The sequence below is a fragment of the Prionailurus bengalensis genome, chromosome F2 (genome assembly GCF_016509475.1).
Source record: "Prionailurus bengalensis isolate Pbe53 chromosome F2, Fcat_Pben_1.1_paternal_pri, whole genome shotgun sequence".
Classification (NCBI taxonomy): Eukaryota; Metazoa; Chordata; class Mammalia; order Carnivora; family Felidae; genus Prionailurus; species Prionailurus bengalensis.
In genome coordinates, this window is record NC_057353.1 from 81,867,395 (window position 1) to 81,887,069 (window position 19,675).

General features: G+C 67.1%; 1 protein-coding gene across 14 annotated transcripts in view; it reads left to right on the plus strand.

Annotated features, from left to right (window-relative positions):
- Positions 1-19,675, plus strand: part of ADGRB1 (adhesion G protein-coupled receptor B1) — an 81,017-nt gene that overhangs the window by 44,966 nt on the left and 16,376 nt on the right. For 12 of the 14 annotated variants that reach the window (XM_043601908.1, XM_043601910.1, XM_043601915.1 and 9 more), the window contains exons 18-24: positions 4,590-4,731; positions 11,874-11,977; positions 14,060-14,162; positions 14,828-14,978; positions 15,713-15,782; positions 17,198-17,264; positions 19,291-19,376. In XM_043601908.1, coding sequence (XP_043457843.1) covers positions 4,590-4,731; positions 11,874-11,977; positions 14,060-14,162; positions 14,828-14,978; positions 15,713-15,782; positions 17,198-17,264; positions 19,291-19,376 — 723 coding nt within the window. The remainder of the gene's footprint in view (positions 1-4,589; positions 4,732-11,873; positions 11,978-14,059; positions 14,163-14,827; positions 14,979-15,712; positions 15,783-17,197; positions 17,265-19,290; positions 19,377-19,675) is intronic. The other 2 variants (XM_043601914.1, XM_043601922.1) reach the window with 1 other exon arrangement.

Here is a 19,675-nt window from a genome sequence, read left to right on the forward strand (position 1 = left end):
ACCCCTTGGCTCCCACCCACCCTGGGGCCCCGGGGAGGTGCCTTGGGGGTGCTGCCTGAGCCAGGCTGGGGACCAGGCCCGTGGCGGATGGGAGACAGCCTGTCTTCTCTGAGGCGCTCTGGCGTGGGACGCAGGGACGAGGTGGTGGCCCCCCCCACTGAACTAAGCATGAAACGAGGTGGGGGTTTGCACTGGGAGCTGGGGTCCAGCGCCCAGAAGTAGCCAGAGGGGAGCCCTGGAGGGTCAGAGTGCTGGGTCAGCTCAGGGAGGGTGGGGGTCCTTGAGGGAGGAGGGGGTTGGGGGAGCTTGAGCAGAGGACGACGTGGCACTGGCACTGTGGGGGGCAGCGGCCACAGTGGCCGGGAGATTCGGTGGGGGTCCCACCAGGGTGGTGCCTCGGGGGGCGGCGAGCGGCGTTCAGACTTTGGTGCCGTTTACACGGAGGCCAGTGGGGTCTGCCGAGTGGCCGGCTGCAGGTACGGGAGGGAGGCGGCGGGGCCTGGAGGCTGACCTCTGGCAGCGAGAGCTTAGAGGGGCAGAGGGCTGTCCCACCCCCACCGCGTGCCGACGCCGAGCGGCTGGGCCCGGGCCTGCCCTCCCAGAGGAGGAGGCCGAACAGGACCCCGAAGCCGTGAGCAGTGTGGAGCGTGTGATGGGAGAAGGTCCCTGGAGACAGAAGCTGTGGGTCAGGGACGGCCTGGCTGCGGGGGCTGGGAGCTGGCCGTGGCCATGGTGGCCATGGTAGCCGTGGTGGCCGTGGGGGCCATAGGGGCAGAACCAGCCTGGCCTCGCAGCACGTGGTGGTGTGACGAGGGAGGCGTGGCTCTGCCCTGGGAGCCCTGGTCTGATGGAGGAGACATAGCCGTTTTAGGGGACCCCTGATCCGAGGGGCCCAGCGACCCCCTCAAGCCAGGCAGGGAGGGGCTCCTGCTCTAACCCCTGGACCCCCCTGCCCTCCTGGTCCTGGGGGGTGCCACTGCCCCAGCTCCTTCTGTCACCCTGGGGCTGGTGAGGGGAGGGGCAGGTGTCAGTGACCCAGATTCCTCAGGCCTGGGCTCAGGGAGGTGGGGGGTTGGCTCCATGACCCAGTATTCCGAGTTTCTGAAGCTCAGACAAGAGGCAGCAAACGGTCTCCCAGTGCGGTCGCTGTGTGCAGGAGGAGGCAATGACCTGCCCGTGTTGCAGAGATGAGAACAGGTGTCCCCGAGGCAGGAAGGATTCCGGTCACATGTGGCAAGAGCTCCCAGGTGTTGAGGTATAAGAAGATGCCTCCTAGAGGTTTTGCCGCCAGAAGGGCCGAGAACTCCCTGGCCTTTCCCAGGTCGGGGGGTGCCTAAGATGCCGACGGGGTGCTCGGGTCAGGGACCGCCCAGCCACCTGTCTTGCTCGATGTCAGTCCTTGGCTGGCGTGAAGGGCAGCACGGCAGGCTTGGCTGACCATCGGAGCAACCTCTTTCCCTGGCCTGGGCTGGGGCCTTGGGCGGGCCACCTCTCTCTCCACTCTGGGCTTCAGCTTCTTTATCTACACAGTGGAGCTGAGGGTTACTGCAAAGCTTAAAACAAAACGCACAGGGCGCGGTTATCATCCATGTGTGAGAGGGAGCCGGAAGACGGTCCCTGTCCCTGTGCTGCATGTCAGGAGCCCAAGCCTGATACAGGCCACGGGGGCCTGCCCGAGCCGGGGAGAGGCGCAGCCGAGGGAGCGTGCACCGTGGCCCTGCGGGGTCTGGATGAGCCCCAGCCCCCTGGTTCCAGGTCCGGCGCCTTCCAGATCCGCCACCAGCTGCCGGCCTCCTGGACTGCCAGCCCGAAGGGAGGTTCTCTGAAGCGGGCGTGGGTGTTTTCTTGTGCCCTCCGTGGCCCGAGGCTGCCGGGCAGGCAAAGTGGGCAGCGGCCCCTCACCCCCTCCTCTGAGAGGCTGATAAGCTAATTAGCGTCCTCATCAAGAGCCCTTCGAGGCCATTCTCCCAGGAGGTGGCCTGCAGCTATCAGCCTGGCGCCCTGCAGACTCTCCAGCACCGGCTGGGAACCTGCCAGGCTGCCGGCCCCAGCCAGCCCGACTCCTCTCACCCCAGGCCTCAGGGAGCTGTCCCCGCCTGGCCCTCCCAGGCAGAGAGCCGGGTTCCAGGTCTCTCCCCCACCCCCACCCCCCTGCCCGACTCTGCTCAGTTCACGAGAGCAGAGGCAGTGTCCGGGCCTGAATCGTGAGAAGCACAGCCGTGACCCGAACCCGGGAGGCCGGCCCCAGACGCCTGCTCTTCCGAGCAGCTGCCGGGCTAATGTCACGGACAAGCAGTCGGGCTCTGTCTCCAGACGGGAACGGCCTGCGGGACTCTCTCTCGGAGCGCGTTGCCTGTGCCGTCGGCCGTCTCGGGGTCCGGTCAGTGGCTTGCGCTTGGAAGGCTGTAGCTACGCATGCAGCCCCGGGCGTGAGAACAGGCCGCTCCTGCTAGGAGCGGGGACAGACGGCAGGAGCAGAGGCTGGGGTCAGCCAGGGCCTCGCGCCCCGCAGCCCTGTCCTGCGCGGTGCTGGGGAACGCAGGGGGGGGGCGTGGGGTGCACCAGGGCACCCCAGCGAGGCCCTGACAAACCTCTGACCAATGGTGTGGGGAGGACCAGGCTGGACCTGGGGTGTCACTGGGAGCTCCGGGACTCCCTTGGCATTCCTGCCATCGTGCGTCGTCAGTTCTCGTTTGCGGTGAGGGGTCTTTCCCTCTCGGGAGGAAGGAAGAGGAGAGGTGTCTGCCGTAGCCTCAGTAGGCCTTGATTTTTGCCCCCCCCCTCACGCTCCCCCAGGGCTAATGGCTTACTCCTGCGTTTATTTTATGGAGGGCCCCAACCCTTGGGGGCGTCCTCTTTTCTCACTGAACTCAGAGACTGAGCAGTCTGGCTGGAGCACAGGGTTGGGGGTGGGGGCTCCGGGGCCACAGAGCCCCGATGCAGGCCGCAGAGCCTAGGGCCGGCTCCTGGGCCTAGCCCCCTCCGGCCTCAGTTCTCCTCCAAGGTACCGAGGGGGCGTGTCCTTCCCCGAGGGAGGACCACGGACAAAGGCCCAGCCCCTGGCTTCCGGCCCAGCTCCGAGTATATCCCTTCTCCCCTGGGCCTGAAGCTCTGGAAGGGGGTTGTGTAACATCTCCAATTCCACAGACTCTGGGCTCTCTGGTCCCTGCAGCTCCGGAGCCTGAGCACCCCTGCAGACGCCAGCCCTGTGCCGGGCGCCTCAAGAGTGTTCACCCTCTGGGCTGTCCTGCCCCCCGGTTTTAGAGCTGAGGGAGCGAGCTAGGGCTGAGGACGGGAACCTTCCCCGAGGTGACACAGCTAGGACACAGCTAGCAGAGTGGCACTCGGGGGGGGGGGGTGTGTGTGAGTGTGTGTGCGTGCACGCGCGCGTGGTCAGGGCTCCTGTGGGGAGCACTGGGCAGGGAGCGGCTCGGCCCCCAGCCTGCCCCGCACACAGGAGAGCTGGCTGGGGGGGGGGGGGGGGGAAGCAGGCGAGCGGAAGGTTCTGGAGGCATTCGGTGGCTCCCTCGGGCTCCGAGGAAGTGGAGCTGAAGCGGGACTCCGGGGCAGGCCTTGGGAAGGCCCTCGCTGCCGCCGAGACCTAGAATGTTCCCCGAAAGTCCTGGGGGCAGGCACGGGGGCCGAGTTACTTGGGGAGAGGGCAGGCCTTTTGCGGCTCCGGCTTCAGAGGCAGGGCACGCGCAGCTTTGTGGGGCCTCAAGTGCCGAGTTGCAGTCTGGCCCCCTCAGACCTCCCGGAGCCCCCTTCCCCAACCCGGGGCCCGCGCCCCATGGGCGCCTTCTGCCGGGCGGGGCCGGCAGGCAGAGGGAAGGCAGGCCCAGCCCAGGACCAGGTGTGCCGGCCGGAGGCTCCTAAGTTCCCGGACCCGCGGGCCGGCCTTGAAGGGTGGGGGACTCGCATCCACAGCGACCGGTGCGCAGAGCGCCGGAGTCCTTCAGTCCCCGTGTTTAAATGGCAAGGCGCAACGAGGGGCCTCTAGACAGCGGGGAGGCCGTTCTGTCCCAGGCCTCGGGCGGCGCACACCGGGGGGCGACCAGCCCGGCGGAGGTGGATGCGGGGCGGGGGCGGTCCCAAGGTCACCAGCGCCGCGCCGGGCTCCGGGGGCGGAGTAGCGGGGGCGGCCCCGGCACCCCTCCCGGCGCGCCCCCGCCCCGCCCGCCGCCCCCGGCTCGGCTCGGGCTCGGCTCGGGCTCGGCTCCGGCTCGGGCTCCGGCTCCGGCTCCGGCTCGGGCTCCGGTTCCGGCTCGGGCTCCGGGTCCGGCTCGGGCTCGGGCTCGGCTCCGGCTCCGGCTCCGGCTCCGCTCGGCTCCGGCGCTGGGGGCGCGGCGGGCGGGGCGCTCTCCGGGCGCGGGGCCAGGGCCCGGAGCCCCGCGCTCCCGCGACTCGCTCTCCCGTGGCTCGGCGGCGGCCATGGGGCGCGGGGCTCCGGGGGCCGGCGGCGGGGCGGGCGCGCGGCTGCGGGCGCAGGTGCGGGCGCGGGCCGGCGGGGACAGGGGGCCGGGCCGCCGGCCGCCCGCCGCTCACGCCGCCCCTGTCCCCCCCTCCCCGTGTGTCCCGCCCCCCCCCAGGCCCTCCTCCCCCGCCCCCCCGCAGCTCGGGCCCTGGTCGTGGCGCGGCTGCCGCACGGTGCCCCTCGACGCCCTCCGGACGCGCTGCCTCTGTGACCGGCTCTCCACCTTCGCCATCTTAGCCCAGCTCAGCGCCGACGCGGTGAGACCCCGGCCGGGCCGCGCGGGGGCGACGGGCGCGGGGGGCGCGGGGGGCGCGGGGCGGGCGCTTCCGGCGCAGGACTGGCGCGGGAGGGGCCGGACTCATCCCTGCCCGGGGCCGTGCGCCCGGCCGCCCCCCGCGGCCTGGCCGGGGCCGGCCTCTGGAGACGGCGGGTGGGAGCCGGGTGGGTGGCGGTGTGGAGTTGGGGACTGGCCGGGGAGGGGCTGGGCACCTCTCCCCTCCCCCCCCCCCCCCCCCCCCAGTGACTGATGGGTGAGTCTTCCCCACTCTCCTTGGGGGCTTGGGGCCTTGGAGGGAACCGACCCTTCGGGGAGCCGGGCAGGCTGGGCCCAGGCTTTTGGGGGCCCGGAGGGGAAGGCTTGGCCTGGCGGAGCTGGCGTCCCCCTTCACCTGGTCGGCGTCCCCCTCAGCTGGGGGGCAGGGTGCTGGCCCGCCTGGGAGAGGGAGGAGCTGCCACCTAAATGGGAGACCTTCCCCAACCTCCCCAAGTAGACCCTGGCCTCTGGAGGCAGCCGTGTCCCCAGGTAGGAGTCCTGGAGTGCCTGAGGGTGCTGGGTCTGGCCCCGGTCCCCAGCCCTCCTGGGGAAGGCCCCATCATCTCAGGGGCCTCCCTTTTGTTCCCGTGATTCTTGTGGGGGCTGCCGGTTTCTATGGCGACGGCATCTGGGGCCAGCTCCCAGGCTGGAGCCCTGGGTGCTGGGCTTGGCCCACTGGAGCTGATGGGCCGTCTTGCCCAGTGCCGGGCTCCATTCACGGGGTCCCAGGAAGCCCCCCTATCCACTGGGCCCCCCGAGGAGGGAAGGGGCTGGGGTCTTTGCCCACAGAGACCCTGGGTCCAGGCCCGGTGGGGAAGGATCACTGAGCAGCAGATGTGGAGGACGGACCGTGGGGAGGGGGGACGGGGCTTTCCTGGGTGTCTGGGGTAGCAGGCCCTCATCGGATGGGGGTATCACAGATCTGCCCTCAGGAACCCCTGGGTTCCGTGTGGAAAATAGCTCCAGGCCTTTCTGGGAATGTTCTGCCCACCACCCCCTTTGTCCAGTGGGACGTGGGTTCGGAGAGTGACGTTGTCAGCCAGGGTCCCTGATGGGGATGGAGCTGGACAGGACCTTAGAGGTCATTGCCGTAAACCTTCCATTAACAGGCAGGGAAACTGAGGCCTGGGGAGCGTGCCCTCAGGGTCTACAGCCTTCCTGGGGAAGGCCCTAGGTCCTGGGGCAAGTCTGGCTGGACGGGGGTCTCTGCTTTTGGGCCTGACCTCAGTGTACCCTCCCCCATCCGGCTGTCCCTGTGACAGGGCTGTTGGTGTTGCTGGTTCTGGGCCAGGGTCCTGCAGGCAGGAGCCAGGGCCATCCTGGGGGCTCCCTGGAAGAGGAGACTGTCTGCATAGGTAGTCGTCAGCACTAAAGCAGCAGGCCCCTTCTGTCACCAGTGGGGCTGGGGGCTTTCTGAGTTCCCTGCGAGGCCAGAGCAAACAGGACCCCCAGGTGGCTGCTCATTCTCTGGAGTGTGAGGAGGAAGGCACGGGGCAGGGGAGGGTTCCGGAGTGGGATGCGTGCCTGGAGTTAGTGTTGAAACCCTGGCTTGGCCCTGACACACAGTGACTCTGGCCTGGCCTTCCACCCCTCGGAGCCTCTGTTTCCCCTCCTATAGAACGGAAGTGGCCGTGTGTTACTCAGGGTGACTGTGAGGGGGCGACCGGTTGATGGGGGGGGGGGGTCTCCTCCACCAGGGTCTGCAGCGTGGGAGGGCCCCCGTGTGCTGCGGACAGAGCCTCCCACAGAAAGGCGGTGTCCGGGCCGGGGGGCCGAGCTCCAGTGAGGGGTGGGTGGTGGTGCTGTGAAACCAGGAGCGGAGGGCTTGGTGTCCCGGACTTCTCCCGGAACACCGACCTGCGCCGGGTGCCTCCAGGGGCAAGCGTCCGGAGGCCTCTGTGCTGGGGCGGGCAGACGGGAGCACAGAGTCTCGGTCTGTGAACAGTTTGAGGTTTTGTTTGCTAGGGGGGTCGGCAGCTGCGGACCCAGCGTGTCTGTGTGTGTAAAGGTGGGACCCCGTCCCCGTCCCCCTGAAAGGAGTTGAGGCTGAAGGTACGGGAGTTCTTCCCCACTGGCCGCGGGACCGAGGGCAAGCTGCCTGGCCACGGCGAGCCTCGGTTTCCTCATCTGTAAGACGGTGCCAGAGTTGGCTCTGCCTGATCGTGTGACCCCCTCAAGGGCACGGGGTGAGCTCCGAGTCAGAGCGCCAGAAGCGCTGGGGTGGGCTCTACCCCCACCCCGTGCTCGCCTGCCAGCGTCTCCCTCTCCTTTCCCGGCCGGCTCTGGCCCCAGCGAGGGGTGACCCCAGAGATCCTGAGCGGGAGGGACTGAGCTGCCGCGCACCCCATCAGCCCGTCCGAGCCCTGTGAGTGCCGGGGGTGCGGCCCGTGCCAGGTCTAGTCCCGTCCTGGAGGAGCACGGGGTCCGATGCGGGGGACGGATGTGTGTTCAGACAGGCGGGGGACACGGCAGCCGCCTCCTTCCCTCCTGGGGGGGGTGGTTCGGGAGGCGCATATGAAGAGGAGGTTTGGAGTGGGGCCCTGAGGGGTGAGCAGGAGTTCAGCAGCTGAGCTTAGAGGAGAGGAGTGACAGTCGTCCTGGGCACAGTGAGGACGGCAGAAAGCAAGCGGGAGACAAGGTGGGGCTCAGGGGGCAGGGGTGCGGACGCCGTGGCAAGGCCGGGGCTGCGGCGAGCTGGGGCTGCGTCCTGAGGGCAGTGGGGAGCCGGGGGGCTGTGGGGGGGCTGGAGAACGGTGTGGGATTGGTGTCTCGGAGGGATCCCAGCAGGAGTGGCGGCACAAGAGCCCAGCTGGCAGGTGGGGTGGTGGCAGAGGTGGGCTGGGCTGGGCTGGGGCGGGATGGGGTTGGGCAGGCGTGGGGATCCGGGTCTGAGCAGGTGGACGCGCCGGGAATCCTGCGGTATGGAGTGGCCACAAGGGACTGGAGTCCAGAGCCGGGGTATGGATGGGGTGCTGTGGTCACACCCCAGGAGCCAGGGACAGATGAGATCCCAGGCCAGGGCAAGGAGGGAAGGGAGACAGGGCTCAGGTGTCCCCCACTCCCGCCCGAGCTCTGCGTGGAAGCAGAATGTCAGATGCCAGCCGTGCCGCTGACCGCTGGAAGGTTGAGTAACTGCTCTGAGTCACATCTGTGAGGGGGCGATGCTGTCTGCCTCCGAGCTGCAGCGGGGACCGAGCTCCGTGAGATATTCACAGCACTCAGCGTGGCCTGGCACGTACGGGCTTCCATAAAGCACGGTTGTTGCTGGTGGTGTTTCTGTGATGTGCCTGAAACCGTGTTCCTAGCCTCACCAGGGTCAGGGCTCAGCCTGTGACTGGGGTCAAGCCTCAGTGGGGCAGGAATTAGGCTGTGGTGGCGTGAGGACTTATTTACGTGGGAGCTGTGAGCCATGGGTGGTGTTGGAGCAGTAACAGCACAACAGAGGTGGGGCCGGAAGGAGGAAATCCGTGTTTAGGGTGCATCAGATGTGCACACGCTTGGGGAGAAGATTGAAAGCAGGGAGCTGATGTGGTAGAAATCAACGTAACCACATAGACGACAAAAGAGAGAGCCCCTGGGTAGGGGGAGGGCTGGGACCCTGGAAAGTCTCAAAAGGAGATGAGGGGGCAGAGAGATAAGGGGCTGGCTCAGACTCAGTGTTCAGGGAGGGTCTCTGTGAGGTGGTGACATCTAAGCTGAGGGAAGAGCCAGCCCTGCGAAGGTCAGAGGAAGAGCACTGGGCAGTGAGAGGAGCATGTGCAAAGGCCCTGGGGTGGCACCGAACTTGGCTAGGGAGCCTGTCTCCAGCAGGAGGCCGGCTGGCTTCTACCTTTTCTCTCTCTGTGTGTGGGTTGGAGCCAATCTCTTGCCCTGGAGATTTCTAATCTGGCCCCCCAACCCCCAACAAGAGCTAGAGTTCCCTGGGACCCCTGCCCACTCATCCTGTCCCCTTCTCTTCCCCACGTTGTCTAGAACCTGCGGGGCCGGGGCTGTCAGGAGTGACGGATGAGCCAGGTGGAGGGGGAGGGAGTGGGCGGGCACGTGGCTGCCAGGCCTAATGAGGGCAGATGGAGGCAGATGGCCACGGAGGTCGGGGCCGCAGCCGGCCACGGGGCGGGTGCGAGCCACTTGCTTGGCCACCCGTGACTTGCGTGGCCAGCCGGCCTTCAGGGTTACCTGGCAAGTTCAAGGGTGCGGGCCGTGGCCTCGAGCCCCCGCCTCCCTGGGGTTCTCCACCTCCCTGTGTGGACACACGAGTTTGTGTGGGAGCTGCACCCTGGGTCATGCCTCCAGGGACTGCTGGCCGCTTGGCTGACCTTGGACGACTTTCCTCATCTTCCTGGAGCCTGCCTTCCCATGTCCGTTCACCCAGCCGGCCTCATCGACTGAGCGTCTGGGCCGGGCCTGGCCCAAGGGGGCTCAGGAACACGAGGACACCGGCTGCAGGGACAGCCAGTCTCCCCCAGCAGTGGGACCCAGGCTGGAACTGAAGGGCCTGGGGGGCGGGAAGTGGTGTTTCCAGTGTGGGGAAGGGCCGTCCAGGCCGCAGGAACAGCACGCACGTGGGTGGACCCCACGCTGTCGGGTGGGTGTGGGTGCCCTGTCCGGGGGCTCCGACTCTAGGTGCCTGAGGAAGGCGGGAGGCACCATCTGAGGGCAGAACTGCAGGGCTGGGCCTTCAGGAGCCAGCGGAGTGGGAGAGGCCTGGTGCAGTGTGCCGGGCTCAGCCGGGCTCTGAGAGCTGCCCTGAACGGTGTCGGCCGAGTCAGCCTGGAGCAGGGATAGGAGTGTCCCCCTTAGGGTGGGGGCCCCTAAGCAGCCCCTTGTCCCCCAGCCGTGCTTTCCTGATCATGTCCCCAGCACACCCGCTCCCCCTCAAGCCCAGAGGCAGCAGGCCGGGGAGGGCCCGCAGAGACCATCCTCTTGGGTCCCTCCCGCCGAGGAGCCGCGGTCAGTGCTCAACAAGCGTGCCGTCCCCCTGCCACGTGCCAGCATGCCGCTTACCAGGGTGCCCTGCCCGCTGGGGCTCGGCGTGGCCCTTGACGTGGACGTGTGGGCCGCAGTCACGCGGGGGGCAGGGCGAACACGTGGTGCGTGCGTAAGCACGGGCCAGCTAGGCGCTCAGGGCTGCGATGAGCTACGTGGGGGGGAGAAACTGGTCTGTTTTCCAGCCTGAGGCCCCTCTGAGAGGCACCAGAGGCACCACCACCGACATACTGGCAAGGGTGTTCTGGGCAGAGGGACCGTCTGGTGCAAAAGCTCTGAGGTGGGAACAAGGAGGCAGCCAGGTGACGGGGCAGTCTCATGAGGCGGAGGCAGAAGGTGGGCAGGGCTAGGCCCAGTGGCCTCGGGAGCATTCACAGTTTGGGGGTGGGGCGTGGGTAGGGAGCACTCTGAGCGGGGCAGGGGAGCATTCTGAGCGGGGCAGGGGAGCACTCTGAGCGGGGCAGGGGAGCAGTCTGAGCGGGGCAGGGGAGCACTCTGAGCAAGGCAGGGGAGCACTCTGAGCGGAGTAGGGGAGCACTCTGAGTGGGGCAGGGGAGCACTCTGAGCGGGGCAGGGGAGCACTCTGAGTGGAGCAGAGGAGCATTCTGAGCGGGGCAGGGGAGCACTCTGAGCGGGGCAGGGGAGCATTCTGAGCGGGGCAGGGGAGCACTCTGAGCGGGGCAGGGGAGCACTCTGAGTGGGGCAGGGGAGCACTCTGAGCAAGGCAGGGGAGCACTCTGAGCGGAGTAGGGGAGCACTCTGAGTGGGGCAGGGGAGCACTCTGAGCGGGGCAGGGGAGCACTCTGAGTGGAGCAGAGGAGCATTCTGAGCGGGGCAGGGAGCACTGTGAGCAGGGCACTGGAGCACTCAGTGGGGGCAGGGGAGCACTGTAACAGGGCAGGGAGTGCTGTGATCAGGGCAGGAGAGTGCTCTAAGTGGGGCAGGGAGCACTTCCAGCGGGGCAGGGGGCATTCTGAGCAGGGCAGGGGAGTACTCTGAGTGGGGCAGGGAGCATTCTGAGTGGCGCAGGGGGCACTCCAAGTGGGGCACAGAGTGCTGTAAGCAGGGCAGGGGAGCCCTCTGAGCAGGGCCGGGGAGCATTCTGAGTGGGGCAGGGAATGCTGTGAGCAGGGCAGGGGAGCATTCTGAGCGGGGCAGGGGAGCACTCTGAGCAGGGCAGGGGAGCACTCTGAGTGGGGCAGGGGAGCATTCTGAGTGGGGCAGGGAATGCTGTGAGCAGGGCAGGGGAGCACTCTGAGCGGGGCAGGGGAGCATTCTGAGCGGGGCAGGGGAGCACTCTGAGCGGGGCAGGGAATGCTGTGAGCAGGGCAGGGGAGCACTCTGAGCGGGGCAGGGGAGCATGCTGAGTGGGGCAGGGAGCACTTCCAGCAGGGCAGGGGAGCACTCTGAGCAAGGCAGGGATGTGGCCTCTAATGGCATTTTACAAAATTCTCTGGCCACCACTTGGAGAAGAGCTGTGGGGGCCAGGCCAGGGCAGGGGTGGGGGTGTAGATCAGCGGGCCAAGCACGGTAGGTGAAACACAGGGACCTGGCAGAGCAGAAGGGACGTCGAGGGAAGAGCGTAAAGCCGGGGCGCCTGGAGGGGCTGCGGGGCAGCGGTGTCGGCGGAGGGAACGGGGTTCGAGGCAGTGGAGGCTGGAGGTGCCAGTCGGATGCCGGTCGGATGCAGCGGGAGCCAAGGGGCCGGTGCAGGGAGCCCCGCGTTCTGCTGTCGGCTGGCCTTCCAGAGGCGTGCGGGCTGGGAGAGCTGTCTGGGGCGGGAGGGTGGGGGGGGCCCTGTGACCTGCCTGTGACACGGGGAGAGCCTCCTCTGGAATCGGGTGGGGGCGGGAGGTCTGTGACGTGTAGGCAAAGGCTTCATCAGCAGGTGACTGTACCTACGCCAGCGAAGGCCCCGCCTCCAGCAAGGGAGGAGAAGCCCCTCACGGGACTGCCCAGGCCAGGGGTAGGGGGTGGGGGGGTGGGGAGTGCCGGGGGTGCAGAGGGAAGGCTCCACCCTGGCACCCCCGCCCCCCAGCCTTCAGGGCCACAGAGCGCCCACGAGGCTCACTCCGCTTTCTCCCGCCCTGGAACCCTCAGAACATGGACAAGGGGACCGTGCCATCGGTGACGCTCATCGTGGGCTGTGGCGTGTCGTCCCTCACCCTGCTCATGCTGATCATCATCTACGTCTCCGTGTGGAGGTGCTGCCTGAGCGCGGGCAGGGGCCGGGGTGGGGGGCCGGCCCCCGTGGGCCCCAGGAACCCCGCGGCTGGGGTCAAGTCTTGTCCCTTCTTCTTGGAGGGCGGCCACGGGGACAGGCTGGTCCAGAGCCCCCTTCCCAGCCGGCGGTACTGTCCCCTCTGTCGTCACCACCCGCCCCTGTCTCCCCCTGCCCACCGCCATCACAGATGGACCGCACCCCCACCGCACCTCTGCCATCACCCTCCTCCCTCTGTCCCCCTCCCTCCCCGACAGTCCCCACGGGCTCCCTGGGGGCCGCTGCCTGGATGCCGGGTAGCGCTGGAGAGGTGGGGCAGGTGTCGGTCGGGGATCGACCGGTCACCCTTTTCTCCTGCCCTCTGCTGTGCCCACGCTGCTGCACACAGAAGGTGGCCACGCGTCCTCCTGCCCTCGGAATGCCCCCCCCCCCGGCAGATGCCAGCCAGCCTACTCCCCAGCCAAGCGCCCTGCCCTGGGACCCCGCAGGCCCCAAACTCTGTGTCCTGCCGCACGGGCGTGCGAGGTCTTCTCTGAGCCTGGGGTCAGGTCTCAGGGCGAGAGCCTCCACTGGCCTCCCTGCCCCTCACTCCCCTCGCCCGGGCTGCGGGGCCTCGTCACAGGACCCCTGGACTGCTCCCCCTGCCGGGCAGGGTGGGGGAAAGGCAGCAGTCCCCAGCCGTCCCCAGCCCTGGGGTAAGGGACATGTATGCGCAGGCGCGGGCCACAGACGAGCTTGAGTGTGTGCGGGCACGGGGGCGCCTGCGGGCAGCTCTCACCTCCCTGCCCCCAGAGCCCTGCTGTGAGCCCCACTGAGGTTTCGGGCTGGGAGTATGAGTCAAGGTCACCCAGCCCATAGCCCTGCAGCTGCCTCTTGGTGTCTGGGCTCCATGGGCAGCAGAACTGATGTCGAACCCTGAGGCCAACAAGGAGAGATCGATGATGTGTCGTGTAGGCGGGGGAGGGTGGGCCTGTTTCCCCGTACCCCCCCCCCATCCTCCCCTAGGGCAGGAGCACTGAACCACCAAACCCCACCCCCCCACCCCCCATCTAACCAGCACCCAGTGCTCCTCCCACTCAGCCCCTCCTCAGACCATCTGTCCCAATCCCCGTGGGCGTGCTTGGCCCACTGGGCCAGCCCCTCCCCTGAGGCCTTGGTTTCCAGAGACTTCTGGGAAAGGAGGCTTGGGACAGCTCCCGCCCTCCAGCCCTGCCTGCTGCAGTTCTGAGGGTTTTGCTGAAGGTTTTCAAAGCGCCTCCTTTCTGAGCTCTGCTGGCTGAGTCACTGCCCCTGTGAGCCGCAGTCAGGACCCCAACCCCTTGGAAAGTGACCCCCCCCCAAGGTCACACACCACATCAGACCGCATCATGGCCCCTGAGGGGCAGCCCTGTACCCTCTGCTCACCACCTGGCTGGATCTCAGCCCCCAAGGCCACTGGGAGGCTGGCTGCCCTGGAAAATGGCAGAAAAAGTGATGGGGGCTAATGCTTTCTGTATCCTGCCCCTTGAGTCTCAGTCACCGTCCCAAGCAGCAGACCCCGTTCCCTCCACCAGTCTCACAGATGGAAAGACGGAGGCACAGAGGGGTTGGGCCACTTGCCCAGTGTTGCACAGCTGGAGTATAGCTAAGCCACTGCAGCCCCCACTCGGAACCATTTTGTCTTCTGGCCTCAAAGTCAGGATCAAACGGGGTGGGAAGGGCTAGTGGGACAGGGGGAAAGCTAGGTTGAAAACCAGGAGCAGGCAGAGACTGAGACCCCAGAAATGATCCGTGTCCGAGGGGTCCGGTGACAGGGAGAAGATCTTACGCAAAAAGGGGAAGCAACTCTAAGGATGAGCCATCCCCAGCGGGAACGGTCAAGTGCGCTCAGTGTCTCCCCACAACCCTCCCTGGCACCTGACTACATGCTGGAACTTAGTGTGCAGTAGGCAGGGGCGGTGGTGGCGACAGTGGCCGCAGCAAGGTCTGCAGGGAGGAGGTGGCGCCCCAGTCTTGGTACCTGCACAGGACCCCCGTTCCCGTGACGATGAGGCCCCGTGGGGCACTGACACGCTGTCTCCCGCAGGTACATCCGCTCTGAGAGGTCTGTGATCCTCATCAACTTCTGCTTTTCCATCATCTCCTCCAACGCCCTCATCCTCATCGGGCAGACCCAGACCCGCAATAAGGTAGGTGATCTCTGCCCTACCGTGTGCACACCCCGGCGTGCCCAGGTGGGACGGGGTGACGGTGATGCCCCCCAAAAGGATCCCAAGGAAGCTCGGGGAGGAGAGCGTAGGGCCACACACGGTCCCCCGTTCTCCTCCGACTGCAGCTGTCGTCTGGCCAGGACCCGATGTCTGGAGTCTCCAGCTGGACTGGCGCTCTGAGATGAGCCGGTTCAAGGACCCTGGCCCTGGCCCACCACGGGGGCCCAGACCGTCTGGTCTGGTCTGTGCCATGTGGGCTTGAGGGCGATTTGTCCTCCCTGGGTGTCGGGTTCACCACCTGCTGAACAGGTGGACTGAACCCAGAGGCCCTTGAGCGGGTTCCCGCCGGCGTTGGGTGTATCTCTGGGTAGTCGGGAAAGATGGAGGGAGAGGGGGCTCCGTCCCCGGCAGTTTGTGGCCCGGGAGACACAAGCACTCCTGGGGGGTAGGGAGGGGGCGGCTAGCCGATCAGCAGCCCTCCTCCAGGCAGTGGACCGGGGGACCCCTCGGTGGCTTCGCGCCTGGGGATTTGACCTCATTGCTGCTGCAGACGCAGAGCTGCTTCTGTCAGCCTCGCCCGGGGCGGGCAGGGAGCGGGTGAGTGGGCACCTGCCCGGCCTAACCTGCCCGCCTGCCCCGCCCAGGTGGTGTGCACTCTGGTGGCCGCTTTCCTCCACTTCTTCTTCCTGTCCTCCTTCTGTTGGGTGCTCACCGAGGCCTGGCAGTCCTACATGGCCGTGACCGGCCGCCTCCGGAACCGCCTCATCCGCAAGCGTTTCCTCTGCCTGGGCTGGGGTGAGCGGTGCCGGGGCGGGCGGGCGGCGGGGCTGCCCCTCCCCCGGGCCTGCCCTGCTGCAGCCCCTCCCCCTCCCCCCTGGCCCTGCCCTCGTCCTCCTGGGCCTCCACAGGGTTGCCAGACGGAACGGGACACCAAGTCCGTTTGAATTTCAGGTAACGACTGATGTTTGAAGTACATCCCGTTCAGTGTTTGGGATGCGCTCGTACTGAACGTGTTTTCTTTCTGGAATTGTTTTTGACGCTTACTCATTTATTTTGAGAAAGAGAGTGCGTGTGCACATGACTGGGGCAGGGCAGAGAGAAGGGGCGGGGCGGGGGGAGAGAGAGAATCCCAGGCAGGCTCCGCGCTGTCGGCACAGAGCCTGACGCGGGGCTTGACCCCACGAACCGTGAGATCATGACCTGAGCTGAAATCAAAAATCAGGTGTTTGACCAACTGAGTCCCTCGGTGCCCCCAAAGTGTTTCCTTTCTTCTTTGAAATTCAAGTGTGATTCGGTGTCCTGTGTGTCGTTTGCTGACCTGCCTGTCACGACCACGGTTCCATAGGCCCTCATCCCCGTCCACCTCCTGTCCCCTTCTCTTATGCTAGGTGTCACCCCCCCCGTTCAGGGGTTTCGGAGGCACATTGTGCCCCCGCCTCACCCCACCCGTGGGGCTGCAAGGAGGCAGAGGGTGGACGGGGCTCGGATGGCGGGGGGACCGACTCCCTTTCTTTCTGGTCCTTCCCCAGGGCTCCCTGCGCTGGTCGTGGCCATTTCTGTGGGATTCACCAAGGCCAAAGGGTACAGCACCATGAACTAGTGAGTCGGGGCAGGGTGGGGATGGGGTGGAGGCCGCTCGGCTCCCCCAGACCCTCCCACTGCCCTAGAAGGTGACAGCTGGCTGGGTGCCCGTCTCACAGAGGAGAGACCTAAGGCTGGGAGAGGGTGGGGGCCCCGGGGCTGAAGGCTGGGCTCTTCGAGGGGCTGCTTCCCCTGATCAGCCAGCTCCTCCCGGACTGGGCGCAGGGCCACCGGAGCTTTGCACCTCCTCCTTAGGTACCTCGGACAGCTCCGGTGGCCTGTTTTCCCCTCTGTACCCACGTGTGCACCTCTGCATGACTGTGGTGACAGGGGTGGCGCATAGCTCCAGGGCAAGGCAGGTGGTAGGGGGCCTGTTTTGCAGATGAAGTCCGGGAGGCCCTGAAGGGTCAGCTGGGCGAGGTCCGGGGGCCTTGAATGCCAAGCCAGGAAGCTTGGGGTTATCCTAAAAGCAGTGTGATGATTCCCAGGGTTGGGGTAGAGGAACCAAAGCCGGGAGCTGTGGCTACAGGCCACAGGGGAGGAACGGGGGAGCCAGAGGCAAGGGGAGGGACTGATGCAGGCTGCATGGGCTTGGCTCTCTGTGGAGCCCCAGGGGATCAGGCCATGGCTGGGCCCTGAAGCAGTGCCCCACGTGGGCAGCAGGGACAGTGGACATGAAAACCCATTTACCGGAAACCCCAGTAGCGTGAGTGCCGGGAGGTAAATATGGACACTGTCCCCAGCGCTGAGAGGGTCAGGGGTGGATCAGGGGAGGGTGAGGCCATTAAAGTGGGGGTTCTGAAGGATGAAGAGGAGTTTGTCTGACAGCATGGGGTGGGATGCTCAGGGCAGAGGCCACGGTGCAGAAGAATAGTGTCTTCGCTGGACTCGGGGCTCCCGTGGGCCACCGTGGGTGGCGGGGCTGGCGGCCATGTGTGCGATGAGGCAGGACCAGGCCAGATGTGTGAGCAGAGCACCGGGTGCCCCCAGCCGTGGGGCCTGGGCTCAGTGGGCAGGTGGAGGGCCAGACCAGGGGCCCGACCCAGAATGTTGGAATTCTGTCGGGAAGAAGGGTCTGTGTGTGAGGCTGGCGTGGGGCGGGGCGGGGCCGGAGGGGGGGCGGATCTAGGAGGAGAGTGGGGGGCAGCCTGGGGGCGGTCAGGCACCCTTACCTGGCCAGCCCGGCTCTGTGCTGTGTGGGTCCGAGCAGCCGTGCCGCTGCCCTGCACCCGCTTCTCCGTCTGTGAGCCGGGCCCGCCAGTGCCGCCCGGGGCCCCGAGGGCTGGGAAGCCAGCGTGAGTGCGCGGCGTGCACACAGGAGGGCTTGCTAAGCGCCCGGCTCCTTCTGCCGCTCCCCTGCGTCTCACCTGCCTTCCCGGGGGGCGGGGGCTGGGCCCACGCCTGGCCACTGACCAGCCCGTCTCCCTCCCCAGCTGCTGGCTCTCCCTGGAGGGGGGACTGCTGTATGCCTTCGTGGGACCGGCCGCCGCTGTCGTGCTGGTACTGAACCCTCCCCGCCGTCCCAGGTGGCCGTGGGCTGTATGCGTTGCCCTTTCTGGGTCGCCTTGATCACCAAGGGGTGGATGGCGTTCACGGTCCCCCTACCCTGCCCTCGGGGTGCAGGAGTGCAGAGGCTGGGCTGCAGGAGTGGCCATTTATTTCTGTGAGCACAGCATGTGTGATTATCGGGCACCGGCCGTGTACCTGCCAGGAGATAGGTGTGAGTTCACCGGGTAGGCGACTGGCCGAGTGGGGACAGTGGGCGGATGGCTGACGGGGTAGCAGGGAGGGGCAGCTAGGCCTGGGTGAGGAGCAGAGGAGCCGGCGGAGCCTGAGGCTGGGGGGCCAGAGGCCTGTCCCTTGCTGCCACCAGCTGTCACCCTCTCGAGAAGGAAGCACCTCCTTGTTTTCCCTCGCCCCTACTTCCCACACTCCTTGGGGGACGGATGTGAAACCGTGCCATGTGGCACACAGGGTTATTGTCCCCAAGTTAGGGCTGAGCAGGGGGAGCTGGGCACGGCTGGGGGCCTCCGCCCGCCCTGCCCGAGCCCAGCCCTCTCCACGCAGGGCCACACCGCCTTGGTGGGGGCACCTGGGCACAGGCCTGGGGAGGCCCCGCGCGTGAGGGTGGAGGCGGTGGGCAGCGGGCCTAGCCTGAGGGTCCCGGCTCCTTTATTCCTTGAAGGGAGAGGCCTGCGTGCTGTGCATGTCAATGCCGCTCTTCAGAGGCCAGGCCGGCTCGCCGTTTTACAAACAGGCGACCCAGGACGGATGGGAGGCTCAGCTGGTGGAGGCAGGAGCCCCCATCCCCCACACCCCCTCCCAGGGTGCGTCCGGAGGGCACGGCTGGACCCCAGCCCAGGGCCCCTTCAGTGACACGGGGACACACAGGTGGAGACAGCACAGAGCCCGCTCCAGGCAGGGTGGGGGCAGCGGCCGTCCTGCCCCTTCTGCCCCTGGCCTTGTCAGAAAATGAGGTCACCCAGGAAACATGCCTCCAGCCCCGGTGCCGGAGTCTGGAACTTTCCGTTCAGACGGGGATGAAAGGCAGGGCCTGGCCGCTGCTGTGTGTGGAGTCATGAGCGCTCAGATCGAGGGGCTGCAGGGCGTCGGGGCGCCCCATATCCAGATCCGAGCAGTGTGGGGCCAGTCCTCGCAGCTGTCAGGCAGCTGTGTGGGAGCCAAGGGGAGGGCCTTCAGGGGAGCACAGAAATGAGCTGGGAGCCTCCCCACCCAAGAGAAGGGACCCCCCAAGGTCTCCAGGGTCGTGGCTGGGGACAGCTTCTCTTTCGCGTAGGCGGTAGCTCACGCAACGATGACAGCAGGAAGCACTTTGTAGGGTGCGGGTGGCTGGCGGGAGGGGGTCAGGAAGGGCACCATGGCAGCGCAGGAGCAGTGTGGCCCCAGCACGGGAGGATGTCCCCGAGACGGCCCTCCGGTTGGGCCCTAGCGAGGGATGAGCTCCCTGTTGTGGGAGGAATCCAAGGAGCGGGGGGGGGGGGGGGGAGTGGCTGCGGGGGCACAGGGCACACCCAAGCATGATGGCGGCTGGATCACACGAGGTCCCTTGTGTGGTCTGAGCAGGGCAGGCACCCTGTGTGTAGAGCCAGCCTGATCCCTGACCTGCGACCTCTGGACAGATGGCATCCCAGCTCGGCAAACGCTGCCGACCACAGTGGGGACAGCAGACGGGCCTCCGGGCTGCCCAGTGCAGGCCAGCCCGGGGTCCAGCCTCTGGAGGGCGCCCCGCACGTCACCCTCTGAGCCCCAGCTGGGTCAGCCCGGCCCCTTCTCATGTCCACCCCTGCCGGCAGGGCTCCCAAATCCTTGGGGAGCAGGTCACGTGGGAGGGTCACGTGGGGGACTTGAGCAGCAGCACCTCGCCCTGGGTGGAGCCCTGTGGCGGGAGAACCCCCACCTGACGGCTGCTCCGGGGGGAGGTGGCCAGGCCGGCGGGGCTGGCGAGCCTGCTGGGTGGCGCTCTCTCCCCTGGAGCCCCGCCCCCACGCCCTGCTCCTCTCTGCAGGTGAACATGGTCATCGGGATCCTCGTGTTCAACAAGCTCGTCTCCAAAGACGGCATCACGGACAAGAAACTGAAGGAGCGGGCAGGGTAGGGCCGGCCCCGGGCGCCTCACCCGCCTTGAGTCAAAGACCCAGAGCCCACCCGCTGCCCCCGGGCCCCAGAGCAGGTGGACAAAGGAGGCTCAGAGGCCTGTGCAAGGCTCACGGCCAGCCCCTGCCCTGCCCTGTGCCTCAGTTTCTCCGTCTAGTCCTCAGAAACAGCGAAGCCCCTTGTTTTTGGAGACCCGACCCCCGCGGGGACCACAGGGACGGTGGAAGGGTGCACCTGGCCCCCCGCTTCCCTACCCTGGGGTTGGGTGACCCCGAGCGAGGATACAACCTGCCCAT